At 44.5% G+C, this 23,378-nt stretch overlaps 1 protein-coding gene across 1 annotated transcript in view; it reads left to right on the top strand.

The window, feature by feature from the left end:
* The window catches only part of SLC9A3 (solute carrier family 9 member A3), a 313,153-nt gene that overhangs the window by 148,036 nt on the left and 141,739 nt on the right, over positions 1 to 23,378 (top strand). The window contains exon 7 of the mRNA XM_018558948.1: positions 19,438 to 19,640. Coding sequence (XP_018414450.1) covers positions 19,438 to 19,640 — 203 coding nt within the window. The remainder of the gene's footprint in view (positions 1 to 19,437; positions 19,641 to 23,378) is intronic.

Genomic DNA, 23,378 nt, shown 5'->3' with positions numbered 1-23,378 from the left:
TGTGTCCTTGCAATCTTTTGTTAAGTAGATATATAGTGTACCCAAATAATATTACATGCGTTCCTGATGGATGTCTATGAGCTTACCCTACTGTAGCTCGTGGCTAGCCCGCGAGAGAGATCTACCTATCTAGTTCCCGCTATCTGAGCTAGGAGCACGCTGGTGGTGAATTTAAAGGGAGCCAGAAATTTTTCCCTCTCAGTGGGTGATAGGATCTGGTTAATAAACGGTATCCACCTATCATAGAAGGAGGTTTTTTTTTGTCATTCTCCAGTTGTGTTTCCGCGTATAACTTTTCTAGATACAGTAAATTTAGGAGATCATTTGTTAAGCCCAGTACGGTTGGTGGAGTGTTGGCAAGCCATTCTCTCATAATGTTTCTCCTGGCTGCCAGAAGTGCGATACTTATCCATTGTCTGGTGTATTTACTGTAACCCCAGGACTTTCCCAGTAGTTGAACAAAATCAATAATACATCAGATGGTAACCTCCTGTCTACCACTAGAGCAATAAAATCAATGACATTGGACCAGAATTTTTGTATTACCGGACATTCCCATAAGCAGTGAAACAGGGAGGCGGCTGGAAACTGGCACTTGGGGCAGTGATTTAAGTATCCCCCCTCCGAGCCCGGTTTACGTTTAATCTGGAACGCATAATACGCTCTGTGGATAATTTTATATTGCGTTTCCCTCCACTGTTCGTTAGCCATCGCTTTACAGGTAGATCGATATCCTATCAATATCTTCTCCACTATCTCATCTGCTGGTATATCTTCCCTCCACTTAACCACGTTGGAGTTGGTTAGAGGGGGAATATGTGCTTGTCTGAGATAGGAGTATATATCAGAAATAGACTTTTTCCCCTCTGTGAGTATCCTATCAATGAGGGAGCTAGATAGAGACTGGGGAGTGATATAATTATACTTAAGCATATGAGCTGTCACTTGAGAATAGTGCAGATAATCTTGTGCAGGAACCTGGTAAGTGGTCTTTAACTCCGAGAATGTAAGCATTTTGCCTGTGGCTTTGGATACAAGATGGTGAAAAGTAGATATCCCCTTATTCTCCCATTTGGCGAAGGTTCTATACTCCACTCCCTGTGGGAATGCCGGGTTACCTCTGTCAAGGGGTATCCGTGCGATAAGTTTCTGGCTGGATCACAGCTGCGGAACAGATGGGGATTTGAGAAGTTGAGGAAGTTTCAGTGAGAGGCTCCCAGTTACAGTAACTGCGAGAGGGAGACCGCACTCATCATGTGCTTCCTATTAAACAAAACGGAGAAGAATGGAGTTGGGCTTTGGGGATATGGCACCCTACTCCACCCTCCTGAGTGGCAAGCGGTCTTACTGGGGTACTGGTAGATCCGGTGGGATTGGGGAGCTCGACAGTGGGTGATGCACAGTTAGTGGACAGCCAGCAGAGCAAATGTGGACCTGGCAAACGGACTGACTTAGTGATTATGAAATAGGCAGGTTCAATCAATAGCAAGCAAATGCAATGCACATCCATGCAAGTATGTCAGCAATATGGCAATCAGCAATAAGTGGTTGGAAGCAAGCTCCTGCACACTCCCACAGAGTTATCAGCAAGCAGTATGTATAGCAGTATGGCAACCCCACATGCGTCCCCGTAGCAGCACTAGCCAGTGTCAGTCCAGTTACCCCGAGCAAGTAGATGCAGACTAAATAGGCTGATATTCCGGTACTAGTGAAGGGGTTCTATGGGTGTGCGTGTGGGATAGCAGCAGCCAAGCAGATAAGCAGCAAGCACTGGACGAGTAGCAGCGTCTACTAAAGTTGGAACAAATCCCAGGATACTTGCGGTTTGGGTGCACAGTACAGTGGTAAGCTCACAGCGGGGTTTGAACTTCGGATAGCCTGCGGGTGTCTCAGTGTAGAGGGATAGGTAAGATAGCGTGGAGGTTCTCTGATCGTCACTCGAGTCTCCTCAACGAGAGAACGCCGAGTGACAAGCCCGCTGACCCTTTACCCTGTTAGCCGCGCCCCTTAGGAGGAGTCGGCGTGACGTCACACACGAGACGGCACGTCGCTGGATCGAGGGGACACGCCGGGTAAGTCTGTGACAACCTCTGATGTGGAGATGCTTGGAGAAATATGGGTTAATTTTTGCAATCTTGTGTGTCTCCCTCCAGGCCACTACCATATCTCTAATAATAACATTTGTACGGATGGTGGGAGGTATAATAGATAACGGGCAATGTAAAATGGCGGATAGTCTCCAAGGATGGGCCATCTCAGTTTCTAGTTGAAAGTTAGAGTAGTGAGAGGTGGAGCCTATCCAGTCCACTGAGTGCCTAAGGAGGCAACTTAGGTTATATAATCTAAGGTTGGGGAAAGCCATTCCCCCCTCGCTCCTGGGCAGAAATAGTTTCTTTAAAGATATTCTTGGCCTTTTCCCTTGCCAAATAAAGGCTGAAAATGCTTTATTGATGGATGTGACATCCTTATGTTTCAGGAGAAAAGGTAACGTTTGCATAGGGTACAGTAATCTGGCAAAGGATATCATTTTTACCATGTGCATTCTGCCAAAGAGCGAGAGAGGAAGATTCCCCCATACTGCCAATTCATGTTTAATTTTGTCAAAAAGAGGGGGATAATTTAACGTGTATAGCGATGAGGTGGTTTTACCTACGCGAAGGCCCAAGTACTCTATCGACCCTTTAGCCAAATTAAATATGCTGGAGGAGCTTAGTGACTTGGATGCTGGGGAGGTTAAGGGGAGGACATTGGATTTTGAAGCATTAATGGTCAGGCCCGAAAATGTCTGATAGCGAGCAAAAGTGGCTAGAATAAGGGGTAGGTCCCGGATGGGATTGTTTGAAAATAATACCATATCATCTGCGAACGGTATGATTTTTATTTGGCTCTTTATAAAAGGGACACCACAGATGTCTGGAGTTCCTTGAAAAAATATTGACAACGGTTCCAATGCTAGATTGAATAACAGCGGTGACAGTGGACACCCCTCTCTGGTACCTCGTAGCAACGGGAAGCGATTTGAAATATGACCTGGAGTACAAATTCTAGCCGTAGGAGAGTCATACATCACTGTCAAAAAGGACTTGAATCGGCCCGATAGCCCCATCTCCTCCATTACTCTGTATAGCCAGGGGAATTGGATGCTATCAAAAGCTTTTTCCGCATCTATGGATATAAGCGCTAGAGAAGAGGTCGGGTGGATCTTGGCATATTCCAAGACAGACAGTAATTTGTGAATGTTTGATACCGCTGAACGGCCTTTAATAAATCCTACCTGGGCCGGGGATATTAGATGTGGCAAGAGCCTAGCCAACCTATCAGCTATAATTTTCGATAGCATCTTGGCGTCTGCATTAATTAGGGAAATAGGTCTGTAGGAGCCTGGGAGAGTGGGGTCTTTATCTTTTTTGGGTAACAGTTTGATGTGGGCCTCTGATCCTGTTTTTAGATAGTCTCCTCCCTGCCACATGTTATTGAAGACCTTGAGAATGGTGGGAGAAATTTGTTCTTTCATTATTTTGTAGAATTCATTTGAGTAGCCATCCGGGCCAGGAGATTTACCATTGGAAGAGACCCCAATGACTTTGTGAATCTGCTCCACGGTAATGTCCTCATTCAACTGGGCTAGATCATCACTGTTTATCTTAGGCAGGGAGATTGATCTTAAAAAGTGATCCCCCTGTTCCATGTCCACAGGAGCTGCCGAGTACAAATTGCTGTAGAATTGTGTGAAAATGTAATTAATTTGCTTGGAATCGGATGTATAGGCCCCCTTCTCTGTTCGCATGGACGAGATGTGCGAGTTAGTAGTACGTTGTCTGACTAAGTTCGCCATCATTTTGCCTGATTTATTACCAAATTTATGAAAGGCTAGTTTGGAGTGAGAATGGTAGTATAGGTGTTGCTGATTACTCCACCATTCAAAGTCCAGCTTTGCCTTTATCCATGTCGCTCTATGGTCTGCCGAATCTTTTAAAGAATATTTAATTTCGGCGTGACGTAATGTTGTACTTGCTCTAAGGAACTGGGCCCTAGCTTTTCTCTTTTTAGCAGCGACGTATGACATGATTCTCCCTCTCAAGACCGCTTTGGCCGTTTCCCAGAAAAGATTCGGTGTATCCATATGATCACTGTTAAATGAATCATATTCCTGCCAAGCCTGTGTCAGCATTGCCTTAAAAGAAGTGTCTGCATATAAATGCGAGGGAAAACGCCAGACAAATGAGTTGCCAGTCGGGAGGGAAGGCTGAATCTGTATCAAGATCGGAGCATGATCCGCAATGACAATAGAAGTTAGAGCGGTGTCTGTAATCAATGCATCCACACTTGCCATCGCCAGGAAGTAGTCCAACCTGGCAAAGGAATTGTGGACAGATGAGAAGTGTGTGTACTCCGTTCCATACATCTATGAGGTCAGCGGTGGTGACCATATCATGGAGAGGTGTGGGGGAAGAAGTACCTGAGCCAGCTTCGCGCCGTGTTTTAACAGACCTGTCTTCCTGGAGAACCATGACGGAATTAAAATCGCCCCCTAGGATCTTATGTGGGTTGTCATCCTGTAGTATCCACGAGGTGGTCTCCTGGAAATAAGTGACAGTAGGGGAATTTGGAAATAAACATTATACAGTGAATAAAGTTTGTCGTTCACCCTGATCTTAACGAGCAGTCTACGACCCTCTTGATCAGCCTCTACATATTCCACCTTGTAATTAAAGGATTTTTTAAATAGTATCGCTACTCCTGCCCTCCTGCCCACTGCTGGTGAGCTTATGATCTCGCCCACCCATAATTTGCGCATCCTGTCAATATCCTTCAGGGGCAGGTGCGTTTCCTGTAATAACACTATGTCTGATTTCATTTTTTTTTAGGTGGCGGAGAACCATCATACGTTTCGCCGGGGAGCGTAAACCATTTATATTGTAGACCAGGTAGAAGAAAACAGTAGACAATAAAATCATATATGGAGAAAAAATTGCTGCTGGATTGACAGTCGCTACTCTAAGCATCATATCTCTCTGATTAGAACCCACTATTAGTTTGAGCCTCAGTACAAATATTGCATTACGGTTCAGCCTTGGAAATAAGCCGTATGACATAGCACAGACACTTCCTGATAAAAAACGTGTGGCATCTATAGCTCCGACTAACATGGAGCAGAATACTGTATGTTGGTCAACATGACCATAACTATGAACAAAAAGTGATGGAAAAAAAACAGAAGCAAAAAATAAAAAATGACACTGAAATAAAACAATTAGTGACTTCACTTTTTTCCTTAAGAGTTTGGCAGAGTGAGCACTTAGGCTGCCGCCAAGCCAGGGACATAACCTTGAGCAGTAAATAGTATACCGTCTTCAGCTACCTTCACCCCAAAGTTTACAAGATTCTCTGTGTCTCTTCACACGATATCCAGGTTAACAACCAAGAAGGTGCCCATCTGCATTGTGTTGGACAGACCCCGGGTGTAAGTGTTCAGGTAAATGAGCCCCTTATGCCGTCTTTAGATAGGTGGGACAAGATTCGTTCCCGTTAGCGTGGGTCTCTGAGAAATGGGGTCCCAGAATTGTTCGTGACCTCCATATTGTACAACTGTTTCTCGTTATTGTGGCCAGTGGGCTTCATATAACCTATACCTGGGGGTATAGGTTATATGAAGCGTGAGGAGTTCCCCATTCAGCATGTCGGGTAGTTCCGCTTATGGCCTCCCCATAAACAAAGAAAAGTGCAACATACCTGACGGTAAACACGATATGTGGGTGATATCACCCGCGTCTAAGGCGAATCTGTGGGTGTCATTGGCAAATGCACTGAAGCCTTTCTAGCTGGGGTGATGGGGCGCTGGGGAAGGGGAGAACGGCCAGTCGCCCTAGGCTCCTCCAAGGATAGCATCCGCTCCACACATTTGAGTGCTTCCTCCGGGTCTTAATATGCAAGAGAGGATCCATCTTCCGCTTGGAAACGAAGTATTGCAGGGTAGGCTAGGGTGAATCTAATTTTCTTCTGGTACAGGAGTGAACAAACTTTACCAAACGCCTTGCGTTTCTTAGTGACCTCCATTGAGTAGTCCGCAAAGATTAAAAGTCGGTGGCCATCCAGGAAGAGCTCTCTTTTGGCGCGAAATGCCTGTAAGATCGCCATGCGGTCTGTATAGTCCAGAAACCAGGCTATGACCAGTCGCTGGCCTTTTCTGTCAGGATTGGGAGGGCCCAGTCGGTGAGCACGTTCCACCTTGCACCCTGGGCCTAGGCCCAGAAGATCCGGAATGTTAATGGCGCAGATACTCGGCAGCGATGATGGGTGGTAAGTTTCGGGGAGGCCCACGATCCACACGTTATTGCGGCGTGAGCGGTTCTCGAGGTCCTCAACCCGATCTAGTAGAAATTGTACCTGTTTGGTGTTCACATGTACCTGGGAGGCCGAAGCGTCCGCTCCTTCTTCCAGGGTCACTATGCGTGCTTCCGCCTCCGAGATTCTCTGGGCCTGGTTCAGAAGGTCTTGACGTAAGGACTGTATGCCCCTGGAGAATGCCTTAGTCACCGCGTCTTGGATAGTCGGCCGTAGCAGTTTGGCTACTTCAGCGGCGATCAGGCTGTGGTCCGACATTGCGGGCAGCTCGTCATCTGATGAGGCACTGATATCGCGTGATTCAGGAGTCGCGACCATCTTGGTCTGGCTCTGCGGCCTCCTACTTCGTACCGGGGTACCTTTGCCACGAGGACCATTGCGCCGCTTCGCCAGGAACTTATCCATGCTTCTATGGATCGGACAAGCGTTTGTCGTGTATATGGGCTGGAGTAGGCTGCTGAAGTTAGATTTTATATGTAGTTTTGCCCTGGCCGTGCGGGAGCTCTGCACTCTGCGTCCGCTACATCGGGCGCCGGAACCGGAAGTCTGAATTTGAATATTGATCGGAGGAGAGGAGATATCCGTGAGGAGTGACTACATTTTGAGAATTATTTATAAATGCTACCCAACCAATATTTATTGGTCTATTAAATCTGGTGAGTGAAGGCAGTACTCAGAAAAGCCCAAAGTTTCTTTATTAACAGATTCTGGAGGATCTCATATAAGGATTGCACTTTTATAAGAAGCACTTTTGGACTGTTAACACTGACACTATTGGGAAGCACTTTATCTTGCAGATTTGACACATTCAAACAAGGACACTTTGTATCTTTGTTTTATTTATTATCTTTTTAACTTTATTTATTGAATTTGGGATATTTAGAGTAGTTATATTAGCGCAGAGTAATTGTTGATTTTACAGATGTTCTCAGTGCCTTGTCTAAAGCTGAACTCCAGGTTAATAAAAAAGACAAAAATTGATGCAGCTCTGTATTAATTAAAAGATCATCAAATTTCTGTTTTAAAATGAAGCAGTGTGAGTACCTGAATTTGACCTGCTATAAGCATCTTGAAATATTTGTACAGAAGAGCTGTAGATATATGGACTGGATGGATAAAACACTAATCTTGTGGCAGTTAAATTAGCTTTGATATGTTTTTCATGTGTATGTTTGATTGTTTGCTTAGAGTTTAGCCTGAAAGAGTGAGGCAGACCTCCTGTGGGGGCAGGTATGTTCAGGGTGGACTGACAACACATGGGGCCCCAGGCAATATGAGATTATGGGGCCCAATTGTGCTCCGCCCATATACAAACTCATATTCTTGTATTACAGAATTTTTTTCTGCACACTATTTTCAAAATACCAGGTCTATTCACTAACAGGTGAATTGCAGGGGAATTGGTAAGATAATTTCAAAATCTAGACCAATATAGGCGATTTGGAAAGTGAGCCACATGGCAGAATATTTCTTGTTTGCCTGTTTTGACCTAGATTCCTAATTTCTGCTAATTATCTGCAGGAGACATGAGAACTGAATAATCTAAGACCAGAGCGGGTGTTTCGGCGCATATAGCAAGTGCAGTATGAAAAACAACCCTGTCCCTGCTCTGGTGTGTGTGGTAGGGCCCAGAATGGTCCGTTTGCAAAAATGGCCAGTCCACCCATGAACACAACATCACAGACCTCAGACCAGAACCAATACACAGCAGATCTCCGACCAGAACCAATACACGACTGACCTCAGACCCGCACCAATGCACTGCAGACCTCAGACCAGAACCAATGCACAGCAAACCTCAGACCAGAACCAATGCATAGCAAACCTCAGAACAGAAGCAATGCACAGGAGACCTCAGACCAGAACCAATGCACGGCAGACCTCAGACCAGAACCAATGCACAGCAGACTTCAGACCAGAACCCATGCATGGCAGACCTCAAACCAGAACCCATGCATGGCAGACCTCAAACCAGAACCCATGCACGGCATACCTCGGACCAGAACCAATACATGGCAGATGTCAGACCAGAACCAATGTACTGCAGACATCAGACCAGAAACAATGTACAGCCAGGGGTGGATCCAGAGTCTAGTCTCAGGAGGGGCACTGCCAGATATAAAGTGTTGCTTACAGATCTAGTAAGAGGCTGTAAACAGGTACCAGGGTTCACGGGAAGGCTGCCGAGGTCCTCAGCAAGTGCAGGACCCCAGACAGCAGCTTCACTTTAAAGATTTAAAGTGCTGACATCAGGGCATTTTCATGAGTATGAGTACTTGTGAAAATGCCCAATCTTGGGGACCCCTGATGTCTCCATTAACCTCCCTGGCGGTCTGATTATCTCAGTATTTTTTTTTTATATTTTACTTTTGAATTTTCCGTCGGTTCCGCCCCCCTGCGACGCAGGTGCTCGCAAGGGAAGGAACCCAGAAGACGGATTGGCCGGAGGACACAGCGGGGCTCGTATGGACAAGGTAAGTGACGCTACAGTGTAATCATGAGTGTGGCTCAGGGTTACCGTTTTTGGTACTGAAAACTAACCCCGAGCCACACTCGGGATTACCGCCAGGTAGGTTACGAGGACCTGTAATTTTTTTCTGGCTATCACATTGGGGGCTTTCAAGTTAGGTGTAAAAAATAAGTTTATAAAAAAAAGTAAACAAAAATGAAAGTCTCATATTAAAGAAAAAAAAACACCAAAAAAAGTTTTAAGTCCCCTGCCACTGCACATATATACGTAAATACACATCGGGCGCGCCTACATGCAGAAACAACGATAGCGTCGCACATGTTACATATCGCCGTGAGCGTCGCAGTGAGAGCAATAATTTTAGGGCCATCAATCACTGATAACACTAAACTGATGAGCGGTAAATGTTTTTAAAGTGTCGCCAATGGCCAATTTGAGGCATGGTAGTTTTTTGCGATTTTGTGGGCGCACACAATTTTAAAGCTTGACATGTGGTGATTAAGTGGTGATTAAATACCACCAAAAGAAAGCTCTATCTGTCCCTAAAAAATGGTATAAATTGTACAGGCAGTCCCCGGGTTACACACAACTTTAGGTTTGTACTTAAGTTGAATTTGTATGTAAGTCGGAACAGGTACATTTGTTAAGTGTAACTCCAGCCAAAAAAATTTTTTTGTTTTGGATAGCATAGGGAAGGGTCACATTTGTTTTGCTGTCTGTTCCTGTTGTTCAGAAGATTATAATATAATTTTAAAAAATAATTCAAAATGACACACCAAAAAAGTTTTTTTCTATTTTTATTTTATATACTTTATTTATTTATTTTTTGCATTTTTAATTATTTAACTTTTTCCCCCCTTTTTTTAACATTTTTTGTCTTTTTAATTTTTTTTAAACTTTAATTTTTTTAAATTTAATTTTAATGCTGGGAGCAATAGCCAGCCTGCTATTGCATATTGCAAATTGCAGTAGCCTATAGCAGGCTGACTATTGCATCTGCCCACTGCAGAGGAGGAGCCTGAAGGAGAAAGTTCTCTATCAGGTCCTCCCATGCTAATGGACAGCAGGCAGTGGGCGGGTGCAATAGCCAGCTTGCTATTGGCTATTGCATTTTACAATATCAAATAGCAGGCTGGGTATGGCTCCCAGCCTGCAGACGAAGAGGAGGCAGGGGGTGGGGCAAAGGAGCCGCGGCCGGACCGGAGGATCGGCCAGACCTGGGAAGAGAAGAAGGCGGACCGCGGGAAGAGAATGCTGGGACATCAGCGGAGGTACGGGGGGCAGCTAGGAATGCAGCGGTCTGTGTCCCCGCTGCCTCCGCCAACACAGGCGCGGAGAGCAACGGGGATTTGAAGGGCCACAGGCCGCTGCAGCCACAGTTCTCCTAAATGTACCGGCAGCTGCCGGTACATGTAGGAAAACTATGGACCCCGGTTCGTAAGTACGGATAGTCCGTAAGTCGGACGTCCATAACCCGGGGACTGCCTGTATTTCAGTATAGCGTTGCATGACGGAATAAATGTCAGTCAAAGTACTGCAGCGCTGAATACTGAAAAATGGCCTGGGCAGGAAGGGGGTTTAACATCACGGTCAGCAAGTGGTTAGCAGTAAAAAAAAATCAGGTCTGAGCATGTAGGCCCCTTAAAAGATAACTCAGAGTTGGTAACTGGGGACAAAGAGAATGCAAAACTATTAAATACTTTCTTCAGCTCTATGCACACCAAGGAACAGGATGTAACTCAAGTCCATAGCCTCTACTGAACCACAATGGCTGACTATTGATATGGTCTAGACCAGTAGTACGGGAGTTTGTGAGCGAGGCTACATGGGCGGCCTACTCAAAGGTTTGGGAGGACTAGTTCGCCTTGCAGGTTAGTTTAGGCATCCCCAGGTATGATGGGGATCATGTTCCTCTGGTGGTGTTTTGGGTTAGTTGCGATTTTGTGGATGGGGTGTCTGTATCTTGGCTGGAAAGGCAATTGGTGGGCCTGGCCTTCTTGTTCAAATGGATGGGGTTGCCAGATCATAATAAGCAATTTTTGGTGCGTCAGGTGGTGAATGGTTATCATAAGGGGCATAGGCATTTGGATTCCAGGAACCGGGGTCCTTTTCTCAGTTGCTTTTGATCCAGGACCAGTTGGCATTTACATGTGTGTCTCAGTATGAAGTGGTTGCGTTCCGGGCAGCTTTCTTGGTGACTTTTTTGGGGGATTTGCGGATTAGTGAGGTTGTGAGCCCGGGTCGGGGCAGGAGTGGTGGATAGCAGATGGGTGATGTGGCTTTGGAAGTTGGGTCTATGATCCTGCTTATTCCAAAAGATGTCACCAGCACTCCAAAAGTAGATTCAATATATTTTAATGACAACGGTCATTCAAAATCACAAGTACATTCGGGGCCACGTACATTCGGGGCCACGTCATCAGGCTCAGAACCCAACGTGGCCCCGAAAGTACTTGTGATTTTGAATGACCGTTGTCATTAAAATATATTGAATCTACTTTTGGAGTGCTGGTGACATCTTTTGGAATTACTACTTGACTACATGGTGCCTCCGTGGTCGCTACAAGCACCGTATTAGAGACATCATCTCCTAGGAGATCCGGTAAGGAGTTCAGGAAGATACACACAATTTTATATATGATCCTGCTTATACGCAGGTCAAGGATGGATCAGAGGGGTTGAGGGTTGTGCTGTCTCGCAGTGAGGATGTGCGGTTGTGCCCGGTGAGTGCCGTGGAGGAGTTTGTGGTGTTGCGTCCATGTGGAGGGGGGTCTTTGTTGGTACATGCGGATGGGCCTGCGTTATTTAGGATCTAGTTTGTGGTGTTTTTTTGTAAATGTCTGACGGCTTTGTGTTTTGATGCATATTCTTCCCATTCTTTTTGCATAGTGGTGGCTACGGAGGCTGCTAGGTGAGGTTCTGGTGAGCAAACATTGAAGTTGGTAGTCTAGTAGGTACCGCTTGTATTTTTAGCCACATTTGGTGTGATTGGTAATTGCCTTTTATATGTGCTCATTTTTGTTCTTTGAAAATGGTATGGGGGGTCTGTATTTTCTGTTTTCTTTTCTTGTGTTGATTCAGGTGACCGTCTTTGCCTCATCTGGATTCTGGGGCATTCCTATGTTTCTTGGGGTGCTCGTAGGGATTAGTAGCGATGCAATGGCAGGCAGCTGGGGTTTGCACGGGAGGAGGCCAAAGGAATTGGAGTGCCCGGTTTACAATGCAGTCGGGTTGTGCTGGAGGTTCACCGCTTTTCACGTTTGGATAGGCCCCCTGATGTGTTGCTGATTCATGAAGGTAGCAATGGTATGCGTGTTCGTTCTATGTTAGAGTTGATTCAGGATGTCAGGTTTGATATTTTGAGATTACTATCATCCTTCCTGGGTATGGTTGTTGTCTGGTCGGACATTGTAGCATGTACGTCGTGGCATTTTGCTTGTCCGGTTTACTGTAACCGAGGCATGGTGGTGCGCCATGTGGAGATGGAGGTAGATGCTGGTCAATATTTGCGGGGGGCTGGAGTCCATCTTAATGCTGTGGGCCCGGACATGTGGTTTCTGGGCTTGCAGGATTGGCTGCAGCGGGCTGTTCGTCTGCGGAGGGGCGCAAAAGCGTGAGGTGTCGCCCTTATTGCGCTGTGACGGTTTGGATCCTTGAAGGCGTTTGTCTGTGGTTGGATAACTTGACCCCCATCTGTGGTGGTAAGATCAAACTGTTATGACCAGGTAATAGGGACCAATGTGGGTCTACAATCAATATAATTATGTCCCAGAGGCGGTGTATGGTGGCTGGGGCCATTCAAGTACAAGAAATGTGCCCCCAGATACTGGTCTGTTTATAGATTTATAGTGTCTTCAAGGACCTTGAAACCAAAACAATTTTTATACAGTATGATTATTGGTCATTGTTTGTTATTTATAAAATGTTATGTATTATGGTTTGTATTAAAAGGCTGCTGTGGCCATTTAAACTCCATCTCTGCTGTAGAGTATTAATTTGTTAAGATTTGGATTGGGTTGTCATGGAAAAATGGATGGTTTTAGTTAAAGGGGTACCTCTGAGCAACCTTAGTCATGTAAAGAGAACATAACCCTGTTCAGTAGAAAAGTGACCATTTATAGAGTAATTTCTCTTTTGTTGAGAAAAAAAAATCAATCTTCTCTGGGTGATCTGTGTACATAGCAAGACTTTTAACAAACTTTGTTGCAGTTTGCTACCTGTTTCTATTCTGAAGGAACAGCTATTTGTTTCACCATCTCCTTTTCTAAACTTATTCCTGAATGGGAGGGTCGGGTTCCTTATAACCAGCTGGCGGGCTTCTTGTGTTGTAATAGGGAAACGTGCAGTGTCTGCATCCCTTAGGGAGTATTTCACCTATTGCAAGGAATGCCAAAAATTATACTTGTATCTTAGTGCAGACTTCTGTGAACATCAGTCAGCCAATAACAGAAGCAGGAAGTGACATTTCTGGGGGTGTCTATATTCTGACTCCGATTGTTGTATTAGCGATTTATCCCTTGCTGAGACCTCTATGCCTGGCCTGTATAAGTGGATATAATCACTGCGGACAATCCTTATCAGATAGCTGAACTCACCAAATACCTTTTCAATCCACAAAGGTGCTTTATTCTGTACATGAGGGTTACAGACAACAGGATACAGCAGATGAATGAGTTGGCAGTATTTAAAGGAGAACTATGAGGCGAGTGAAAATCACTCAGCCTCATAGTTCTAGCCGACCTGTGACAATGAAACTGTCACAGGTCGGCTCAATAGATCGGGAAGTGAGCGAACACATACCATCGCTCGCTCACTTCTCGATCCTGTCCCTGCAGATAGCAGTGACTATAACTCACGGCTCCCTGCAGGGATTCCCCCCTCCCCTGTCCAGCGCTGACTGGTGGAACGGACGGGGCGGGTACAGCTGGCTCTGCCTCTAGATAGTGAGAGCCAGCTGTCAATCCCGCAGCTGGGTAGATCCAGACAGTATTGTCGGGATCTGTCCCGGTTGCGGCGTCTCAGCATACCGCGAGCTGTAGCTCATGGTATACTGGGCTTTGGGTGACGGGAGGACGCTAGTTTGTGTCCTCCCGTTACCCTTAGGAGAACTATGGGTAAAAGCCCTGACCCCATAGTTCTCCTTGAAGGTGGCCAAAGATGATAATGTTTCCAAGCATGCAATGCAGATTAACATGTGGTCCCGTTACAAGCAGCCATGAAACAGGAAAGACTATTGAAGAAGAACGGCGGAGCATTACACACAAGGGAAATACATCATAGATGTGAGGGAAGGGAACACAGAAAAACATGTGCAATAACCAAAATGACCACTGGATGGAGGCACATGAACCAACTATAATACTGCTTACAATATAATGGCATAAGGAAATAAACTATATCAATTGTCATCTCACATTAATCTGAATATTAACTGTGGCTATGCATATGTGAAATCTTACAACTGTGTAACAGCACATTCTATGTTTTAATGTAAAGGTAATTTTTAATAACAATAAATTACAAAATGGCTTGTGAAACAATTATGTATGCTATATTAATTTTTTAAAGGTTTATTTCATTGTTATATTTTTTAACCCCTTTGTGACCAGTGACGGACCTAATATGTCATTGGCAGCAGGCCCATTTAAATAGACATCAGCTGCTGTCAGATTGCCTCTACGGGCTGGTAAAGTGCCCGACACTCCTGCTGTGTCTCCCAGGCTCTGCTGCCCCTCCTGCGGGCCCGGGACTGGCATCTCGGGTATCGGCGGGAAGCTGGGCAGAAGAACGACTGTTCAGCAATCTCCTTCAGCATCACTTCCAGTCAGTGGCGGACCTAATAACCAAAGGGCCCTGGTGCAAGATTTTATCTGCCGCACTCACAAATTCGGATAGAAGTGACATTTCAGGACCGATCAGCTGTTTCAGGGCAGATCGGTTCTCCTGCACATGCGATTTGCGATGCCGATCTGCCCTAGAACAGCAGAGAAAGCGTTGGAATGCTTCACCTATTCCAACACCAAAAAACTGGGCGAGATTACGTGAAAATGTGTGACCACGTCACTGGTCACACATTCTAACGTAGTCTCAAACTTTGATAGAACAGAGGCCCCGTCTAATCATTTAATCAGATAAATAGATTATAATCAGGAACATTACAGTGTAATATTCCCCATTATAATCCACTTGTCTGATTACATGAAAAAGAGCAGTACACAACACCTATCCTGAACTTTTTCTATTTTAAAAGGGAAATATCAGGGGTCTGTTTAGACCCCTAATATTTCCCAACAGTAAAGTAAAAAAAAAAAAGTATTCAATAAAAATAAATAAAAATGAAATATAAACAAATAAAGTTGTGGGGGGTTGCGGGGGAGAGCGGGGGGCGGGAACTTACCTGCCGCTCCTCTGCTTAGAAAGGTCTGGTCAGATGCCCTGCTCCTGCAGAGCCCACACTGGAAGAGCAGGAAAGTGCCCCGGGCCCTCGCACTGATTGCACCGGCGGTAGTTCCGCCACTGCTTCCAGTCCCATAGATGTCATTGCTTGGCTCCTGAAGCTGAGCAATAAGCTATTGAAGTGCGATTTGCACTTCCATAGCTTATTTAAAGTGGAAAGGTGATACTAGGGGTCTTTTGGACCCCCAGTGTCACCTTAAAGAGGACCTGTCACCACCAATATGCTATCACATGGAGGGCTTGAAAGCCCCCTATGTGATAGCAATTAAAGTAAAGTAAGAGTATGCAATTGGGATTTAAGACTAGTAACCTGTTTAGGGGCAACATGTGAACGACCAGAGGAGGACTCTAGCGACGGGTCCAGGTGAACATTTAAGTCTCCAGCGAGGACTGTCATTCCACTCTGGAAGTCAACGTGAGAGCGCAGCATGCAAGTGAGGAACGGGACGTGCGCCTGATTCAGCCCATAAACATTCCCAAGGGTGTAAATTTGTACACCCACCTTCCCTTGCAAGAACAAAAATCTCCCGTCAGAGTCAGACCTCATATCCATCAGTTGAAAAGGGAGGCGTCTGTGAAATCCGATGGCTATGCCACTGCTCATACTGGATGGCGAGGTACGATAGTACCAGATGGGGTATTGGCGAGAGCAGGGCCGGTGCTGCCACTAGGCAGCTGCCTAGGACACAGTGCTGACTAGGGTGCAGCCTCGACCACTCATTTAAGAAGTGCATTGCTCGAAACTTGTCCGCAGCCCGAAGGTTCGAAAGTAGTCTATCCTCGAGACCCGGTGGGAATTGAGGGTTGCCTATTATCGGCATCAAGGGTGAGGGAGACGGCGAAAGTTGCTTCCCCAGAAAGGCAGATCGGGCTACTCGCCAAGTGGTTCCTATCGTGGGGTGCAGCCTAACTGCCTTATCCAATTGTTTGTCGCACCATGGTAACACCGCAAGCGGAATGGCGGACATGCCCTGCTCAATAGCCACCCAAGGCTTAATCTCTTCATGTCGGCACCAGTCCATAACACGGGCCGAGTGTGATGCTACATAATAAAGCTGAATGTCTGGTAAGGCAAGGCCCCCTGAGTCCTTAGGTCTCCGTAAAATGGACAGTCGTAGTCGCGGTGTCCTGCCCGCCCAAACAAACCGTGTGATCATGGCCTGTACAGAGGCAAAAAAGCTGCTGGGCAGAGAAATTGGTAATGCTTGAAACAGGTAGAGGAACCTTGGCAGTACATTTTGTTTAATAACATTGCACCTACCCGTCCAAGTGAAGGCCTGTCGTGACCACCCAAGAAGGTCCGATTGAACTGTCTGGAGAAGTGGCAAAAAGTTAAGACTATAAGTGTGTTTTAGGTCTCACGGGAGGTGCACTCCAAAATATTTAATAGAGGACGAAGACCATTGAAATGGGAAATTTAGGGATATGCGTTCGAGCATTCAGGGGGGAATAGTGAGATTCAACGCTTCCGATTTTTGACTGTTTATATGGAAATTGGATAGTTCCCCATATAGATGGAGGGCAGACATGAGATTGGGCACAGAGGTGTCTGGGGCCGTAAGGAAAAATAATAAGTCGTCTGCGTAGGCAGCTATCTTATGTTGGTGGGCGCCAAGCTGTATGCCCCTGATGTCCGGATTCATCCGGATGGAGCGCAGTAAGGGTTCTAGAGTCAAAATGAAAATCAGCGGAGAAAGGGGGCAACCCTGACGTGTCCCATTGGTGATCCCAAACGGTTCGGAAAGGGTGCCATTTACACACACCCTCGCCGTTGGTCCGTTATATAGGGCCATGATCCAGGACAACATGCCCGGGCCTGTCGTTTCTGATTCAGAAGGGTAATTAAGCACTAGCTCTGCAAGGAGCTGGTGCTGTGTCTTTTTGCCAGCTTCCTGTTTGTCTAAGAGCTTATACTTCTGCTGTTTTGTCATTGCTGACTGTCCATCCTGATCTTCTGCCTGGACTCCTGCGTTTATCCTCTGATTAATCGTTGCTGACCTGGGAACATCTGACCACCCTCTGCTAGCCGCCTACCTTGAACTCTGCCTGGATCTGACTACTGTCTCCTCATTGGAGCCCTCCTGTTCTCATCCATCCCTTGGCAGGACAACCCTGGGGATCGCGACCTGGTACCAGCAAGAAGCCTAGCCCATCTCCACCATCAGGAGCTCTGGTGAACACCGGCTGGCACTTAGACCCCACCCCTCAGTGAAGCCCATGTCACTCTAACAGACACATACAGGAAGTGAACGTCAAAATATTACAATACAAAATAAATGAACAACTATTATAGGAATCAGGATGAGCACAAAATTATAACTAATACAATTCAATCAAGGAAAATGATAGCTATATAATAAAGAAATGATGATAGCAGATTCTGGAGCAAAAGGAAATAAAATAGTTAAATTCACTGTGATTCTTCAATTATCTGTATATTGAGAAAAAATATATATAAATGGCAGGGGCACCAGTAGTTAGGGAGGAATCAATTTAAATAAAAGAGGCGTATATGTTATCATTCAGTCCTTCCTTTTATCCCATAGATCTACTTATTTTCTATGTGCAGTCATTTTTTATTATAATTCCTCCTCTTGAGTTGGTGTGTATCCTGCAAACTTCTAGAAAATGTACATAAAATTTCAGCATATAGTGGTGTAGCTGTTGTTCTGCCAGACATACCCTAGGTAGGGCAACAATGAACTGTAAGGTAAAGAAGGCACTAGATACTGTATAGCTGGAACCACAGGTAATGCTTGGGAGTGCAGAGATGGGTAGAAGAGGTGCAGCTGTAGCTGCAGCAGAGCCTGCGGGTGCTGGGGTAATGCAGTAGAGACCCAAGCTGTTTGTGCACCAGGTGTGCTGGGGGCATGGTGAGTGCTACAGGAATGCAGCTATGTCTGTGGTACTTGCAGAGGTGCAGCGGAGCTGCAAAAGCAGTGGTGACTTTGAAGTACAGAGAGGCTGTGAGGTCAGCGAAGGTGCAGCAGACTCTGTAGTAGTTGCTGGAGGCAGCAGAGCAGAAGGAGTGGCCACATAGAAAGCTCAGGTACCTCAGATTGCTTGCGTAGCTCAGTTAGCACAACTCAACTGACTTAAGTAACTAGCTTAAATGGGAGTTCCAGTCACGTGATGCGTCATGTAACACTGTAAAACTCGAGTTTTAAAGTGGAAAGGTGATAGGAGGCGTCACCTGTAAGATACTCTTGAAGTCACTCTAAAAGGACCCTCTTCCCCATGTATAGTATGTTTTTACATTTTTTTTTACAATAGCTTCCCTATTAGCCTTGAAAATGGTCAGAATGTATTATCAAGATTTACCTCCACCCGCACAGATTTTAATGCTATGTTTGGGTTGCATGGATTTCAAGCAGGATTTGATGAACCCCCATAAATCAAACCCAAGCAGATTCACTCATCCCTAATCAGTACTGTTGATGATGTGATGGGGTGCACTTGAATGCAGTAGGAACAGACATTAGGGTTGTTTGGTAATAAAGATAATATCTAAAAAGGGTTGTGAATTTGTACATGCAAGCATAAGAAGTTTTTTGGAGCACGGAGGCAGGTTTCAAAATCTTTAAAGACAGTCATGGTGATTGTGGTTAACAGGCTTCCTCTGAAATACCCTTGTCAAGAGAGGTCCAGAAGTGGAGGACCTACAGTGAGGAAAATAATTATTTGATCCCCTGCAGATTTTATAAGTTTGCCCACTTACAAAGAAATTAAAGGTTTATAATTTTTTTTATCATAGGTGTGTTTTAAATGATAGAGACAGAATATCAACCAAAAATCCAGAAAAAAACAACTGATACAAATGTTAAAAATTGAGTTACAGTTCAGTGAGTAAAATAAGTATTTGTTCCCCAAGCAAAACATGACTTAGTACTTGGTGGAGGTAAGATGTTTCTTGTAGTTGGTTACCAGGTTTGCACATATCTCAGGAGGGATTTTGGTCCACAAGTTTCAGCTCCCTCCATAAATTTTCTAAAGGGTTAAGGTCTGGAGACTGGGTAATATAACAGACTGATAAAACCGTATTTTTGTTATTATAATGAACTGCAATTTTGTTTTTTTTTTGCTAGTGTAATAATGTGAGTAACATTTAATTTCAAAACGGAACATATTCAAATGTATATTTATTCATAGTTTTCTCTTTCTTTTAGGTGTTGTTGTTCAAACATGGATCTTAAATCGGTATAGAATGGTGCAACTGGAAATAATAGATCAAGTTGTGATGTCATATGGTGGCCTGAGGGGAGCTGTTGCCTTTGCTTTAGTCGCTTTATTAGATGGAGAACGGGTGAAAGAAAAAAGATTGTTTGTTAGCACAACAATAATTGTTGTTTATTTTACAGTCATCTTTCAGGTACGTTGTATGACTATATTGGCTTTCATGGAAACACACTCACTTTATATGGAATAGAAATGTTCACAGTTGTTGGAAGTACTCTATGAATGTAATTGACTGCTTCTGTTATCCATTTAGTATGGTCCATTCCATATTCCAGCCTCATTTTTCTGGTTAGAAAATAGAAACTAAGATGCAGTGCCTACTAGCAAAAATATGCCTGTTCTAGATTGATAATGAATCTAGAAGAGGCATCCTGTTCTAGCAAACTTTTTGTTGTCTGTATTATAATAGAAGATTGTCTTCTGTGGTTGGGACCTCTTGTCTCAAAAAATCCACACTTCCTATCAATATTCTGCAGTTACAAGTAATTCATCATTATTATTATCATTACTTCACTGACCCATCATCAGCTGTGGTTGATATCAATCATTAGGGGTGTACCAGGAGTGTTGCGGCATCAATAGAGGTGGCCTAACCTGTCCTGGGTGTTGTTTCATTTCCCAGAGATCTCCATGGTGCACATTCCCAGGGTAAAAAAATTGCATGATTTTCTCATCAGACAATGTCTGGACTCAGGGAAATGGTCTCTTTATTAAGAAGTCCTACAGGACAGATGTCTGTGTTGGGGAACGTAGGATGTGGACTTGCTAGCTTGTCGGTTCAACAAGACACTGGACAGATTTGACCCCAGGATGAAGGACCCAACGGCAGATGCAGTGTTATCCCTTGATGGGATCAGTATGCCCTTATCTATTTCCTTCACTGAAGCTCTTGTCTTATCTGCTTTAAAGAATTGATGCTGAGGGTGTTCAAGTCATTCTTATAGCCCTAAATGGGTGTTTAGGGCTAAATGACAGCTTCAGGCCCCACAGTGGAATGTAAACAAAATCAATGTCAGTTACACCCCTTGGTATACATTTGGCTGTCAGCTTGGGAAAATGACAAAGTGGCAGAGGCACTGCTGACACTGACTGCTGTGGAGGCACAGGGGGAAAAAAGGGCTGGAAAAAGGCACAAGGATTCTGGGGAACAATGGGACACAGAGGAGACTAATGCACCAGGTATAAGGAGGCAGGTAAGACTTTGGCAGTATGGGGGCTCAGATTAGCCATGAGTGTGATGGGCACTACCAGAGCTTTCACCATCAGGATAAAATCTTTTCCACTGTTTCACCATTATTCCTGGCTTCTTTAAAGAGTTTGCTATGTAGCATTTGACAGCTGAGAATGTAAAATGGGCAGAGCGAACCGTGACGTCACGGCTCGCTCCCCCCATCTGTTTATTTTCGTGCTGAATGTCAGTTTGTGGCGAATTTTCGCATGGATCTGACGGTCGTCGTGCGGCAGGACTTTTTTTATTGCGGTGGGTCGGCGGGTGTCGTGCATCATGATTGACGCTGGATTACATCGATGGAGCCATTTTTTTTTTAAATTAAAGGGACAGTCAAAAGTTCAATTAACCAGTTGCAAAAAAAGGACGGACGGCATAGTCGCATTGGCGGGTTATCTTAGGGCCATCAATCACTGATAACACTAAACTGATGCTTTTAAAGTGCTTAAAGTTTAAAGTGTCGCCTATGGCCAATTTTGGGTATTATAGTTTTTTGAAGTTTTGCGCACGCACACAATTTTAAGGCTTGACATGTTTGGTGTCTTTTTACCCGACGTGACCCCATATTTTATATTTTACCAAAAATTGGGTAATAATAAATGTTTTATCATTAAGTGTAGGGGAAACAGTTTTTTTTTTAAATTCTGTAATTTTTCCTTAATATAGTAAAAAATAAAACCCGCAGTGGTGATTAAATACCACCAAAAGAAAGCTCTATCTGTCCCTAAAAAATGGTATAAAATGAATTTCAGTACAGCGTTGCATGACGGAATAAATGTCAGTCAAAGTACTGCAGCGCTGAATACTGAAAAATGGCCTGGATGGGAAAGGGGTGTGAACACTACAGACTTTAACTGGTTAAAGGATTGTGTCAAAAGTCTGGACTTTTTACTAACTATTTGATTTAACCCTTTAGTGAATGGGTAGGGGTACAAGTACCCCTTACTCATTCACAAGAGACATCAGTGTGAACAAGTTGTAGATATGAGAATAAATAAAACAATAAGCAATGTGGCTCACTTATGTATTTGGAACCTACTGCTGCTCTATACTACTATAATATTTTCAGCAATTATAATGAACTGAAAAAAATAATGAAAATAATTGCCAGGAAAGAAAAGCAGACAGTGAAATTAGTGTTCTCTAACATGGTCATTGGAGAAGTGCCCCCCCTTACATTGATGGTCAGTGGAGAAGTGTTCCCTTTCTTAATGGTCATTGGAGAAGTGCCCCCTTACTTAATGGTCATTGGAGAAGTGCCCCTTACTTAATGGTCAGTGGAGAAGTGAACCATACATTGATGGTCAGTGGAGAAGTGAACCGTACATGGTCAGTGGAGAAGTGCCCATTTACCTAATGGTCAGTGGAGAAGTGAACCGTACATTGATGGTCAGTGGAGAAGTGAACCGTACATTGATGGTCAGTGGAGAAGTGAACCGTACATTGATGGTCAGTGGAGAAGTGAACTGTACATTGATGGTCAGTGGAGAAGTGAACTGTACATTGATGGTCAGTGGAGAAGTGAACTGTACATTGATGGTCAGTGGAGAAGTGAACTGTACATTGATGGTCAGTGGAGAAGTGAACTGTACATTGATGGTCAGTGGAGAAGTGAACTGTACATTGATGGTCAGTGGAGAAGTGAACTGTACATTGATGGTCAGTGGAGAAGTGAACTGTACATTGATGGTCAGTGGAGAAGTGAACTGTACATTGATGGTCAGTGGAGAAGTGAACTGTACATTGATGGTCAGTGGAGAAGTGAACTGTACATTGATGGTCAGTGGAGAAGTGAACTGTACATTGATGGTCAGTGGAGAAGTGAACTGTACATTGATGGTCAGTGGAGAAGTGAACTGTACATTGATGGTCAGTGGAGAAGTGAACTGTACATTGATGGTCAGTGGAGAAGTGAACTGTACATTGATGGTCAGTGGAGAAGTGAACTGTACATTGATGGTCAGTGGAGAAGTGAACTGTACATTGATGGTCAGTGGAGAAGTGAACTGTACATTGATGGTCAGTGGAGAAGTGAACTGTACATTGATGGTCAGTGGAGAAGTGAACTGTACATTGATGGTCAGAGGAGAAGTGAACTGTACATTGATGGTCAGTGGAGAAGTGCCCCTTTACTTAATGGTCATTGGAGAAGTTCATAAGGCAAAGAGACACATTCAAGTCCTGCATACACACAAAGATGTGACTCTAACCACAGCAGTGTTGGTAGTCTTGGACCATCAGCAAGGAAGCACACTTTATTCTGTATCTGTAAAAAATAAGTCAAGGCAACTGGACTTGCTGTATTTTTGTTGAGGACATTTCACTGGACATCCGACCAGCTTTCTCAATTCAGAATGACTTTTAACACCTCTCTCTGGACAGGTTAATAACACCTCCTAGCTCCAACTATGCAAATGCATCAACACCTTACTTACCTCCATGAGGTCTCTGACCCCATGCTGGTTGTGATTAACAGATTATGTGAATTGGAGCGACATTCACCATATTTATTCCCAGAGAATTGAGAAAGCTGGTCAGATGTCCAGTGAAACAGTATAACATTATATACTTACTAGTGATGCAGTATCGGTGCCGATACTGAGCATTTGCACAAGTACTTGGTAATTGGTATCGCTGAGTACT

This window comes from Nanorana parkeri, unplaced genomic scaffold, assembly GCF_000935625.1.
Source record: "Nanorana parkeri isolate BGI_ZX_2015 unplaced genomic scaffold, ASM93562v1 scaffold370, whole genome shotgun sequence".
Taxonomy (NCBI): domain Eukaryota; kingdom Metazoa; phylum Chordata; class Amphibia; order Anura; family Dicroglossidae; genus Nanorana; species Nanorana parkeri.
Note: the sequence above shows the minus strand (reverse complement) of the source record. Positions and strands in the feature narration are given on the sequence as shown.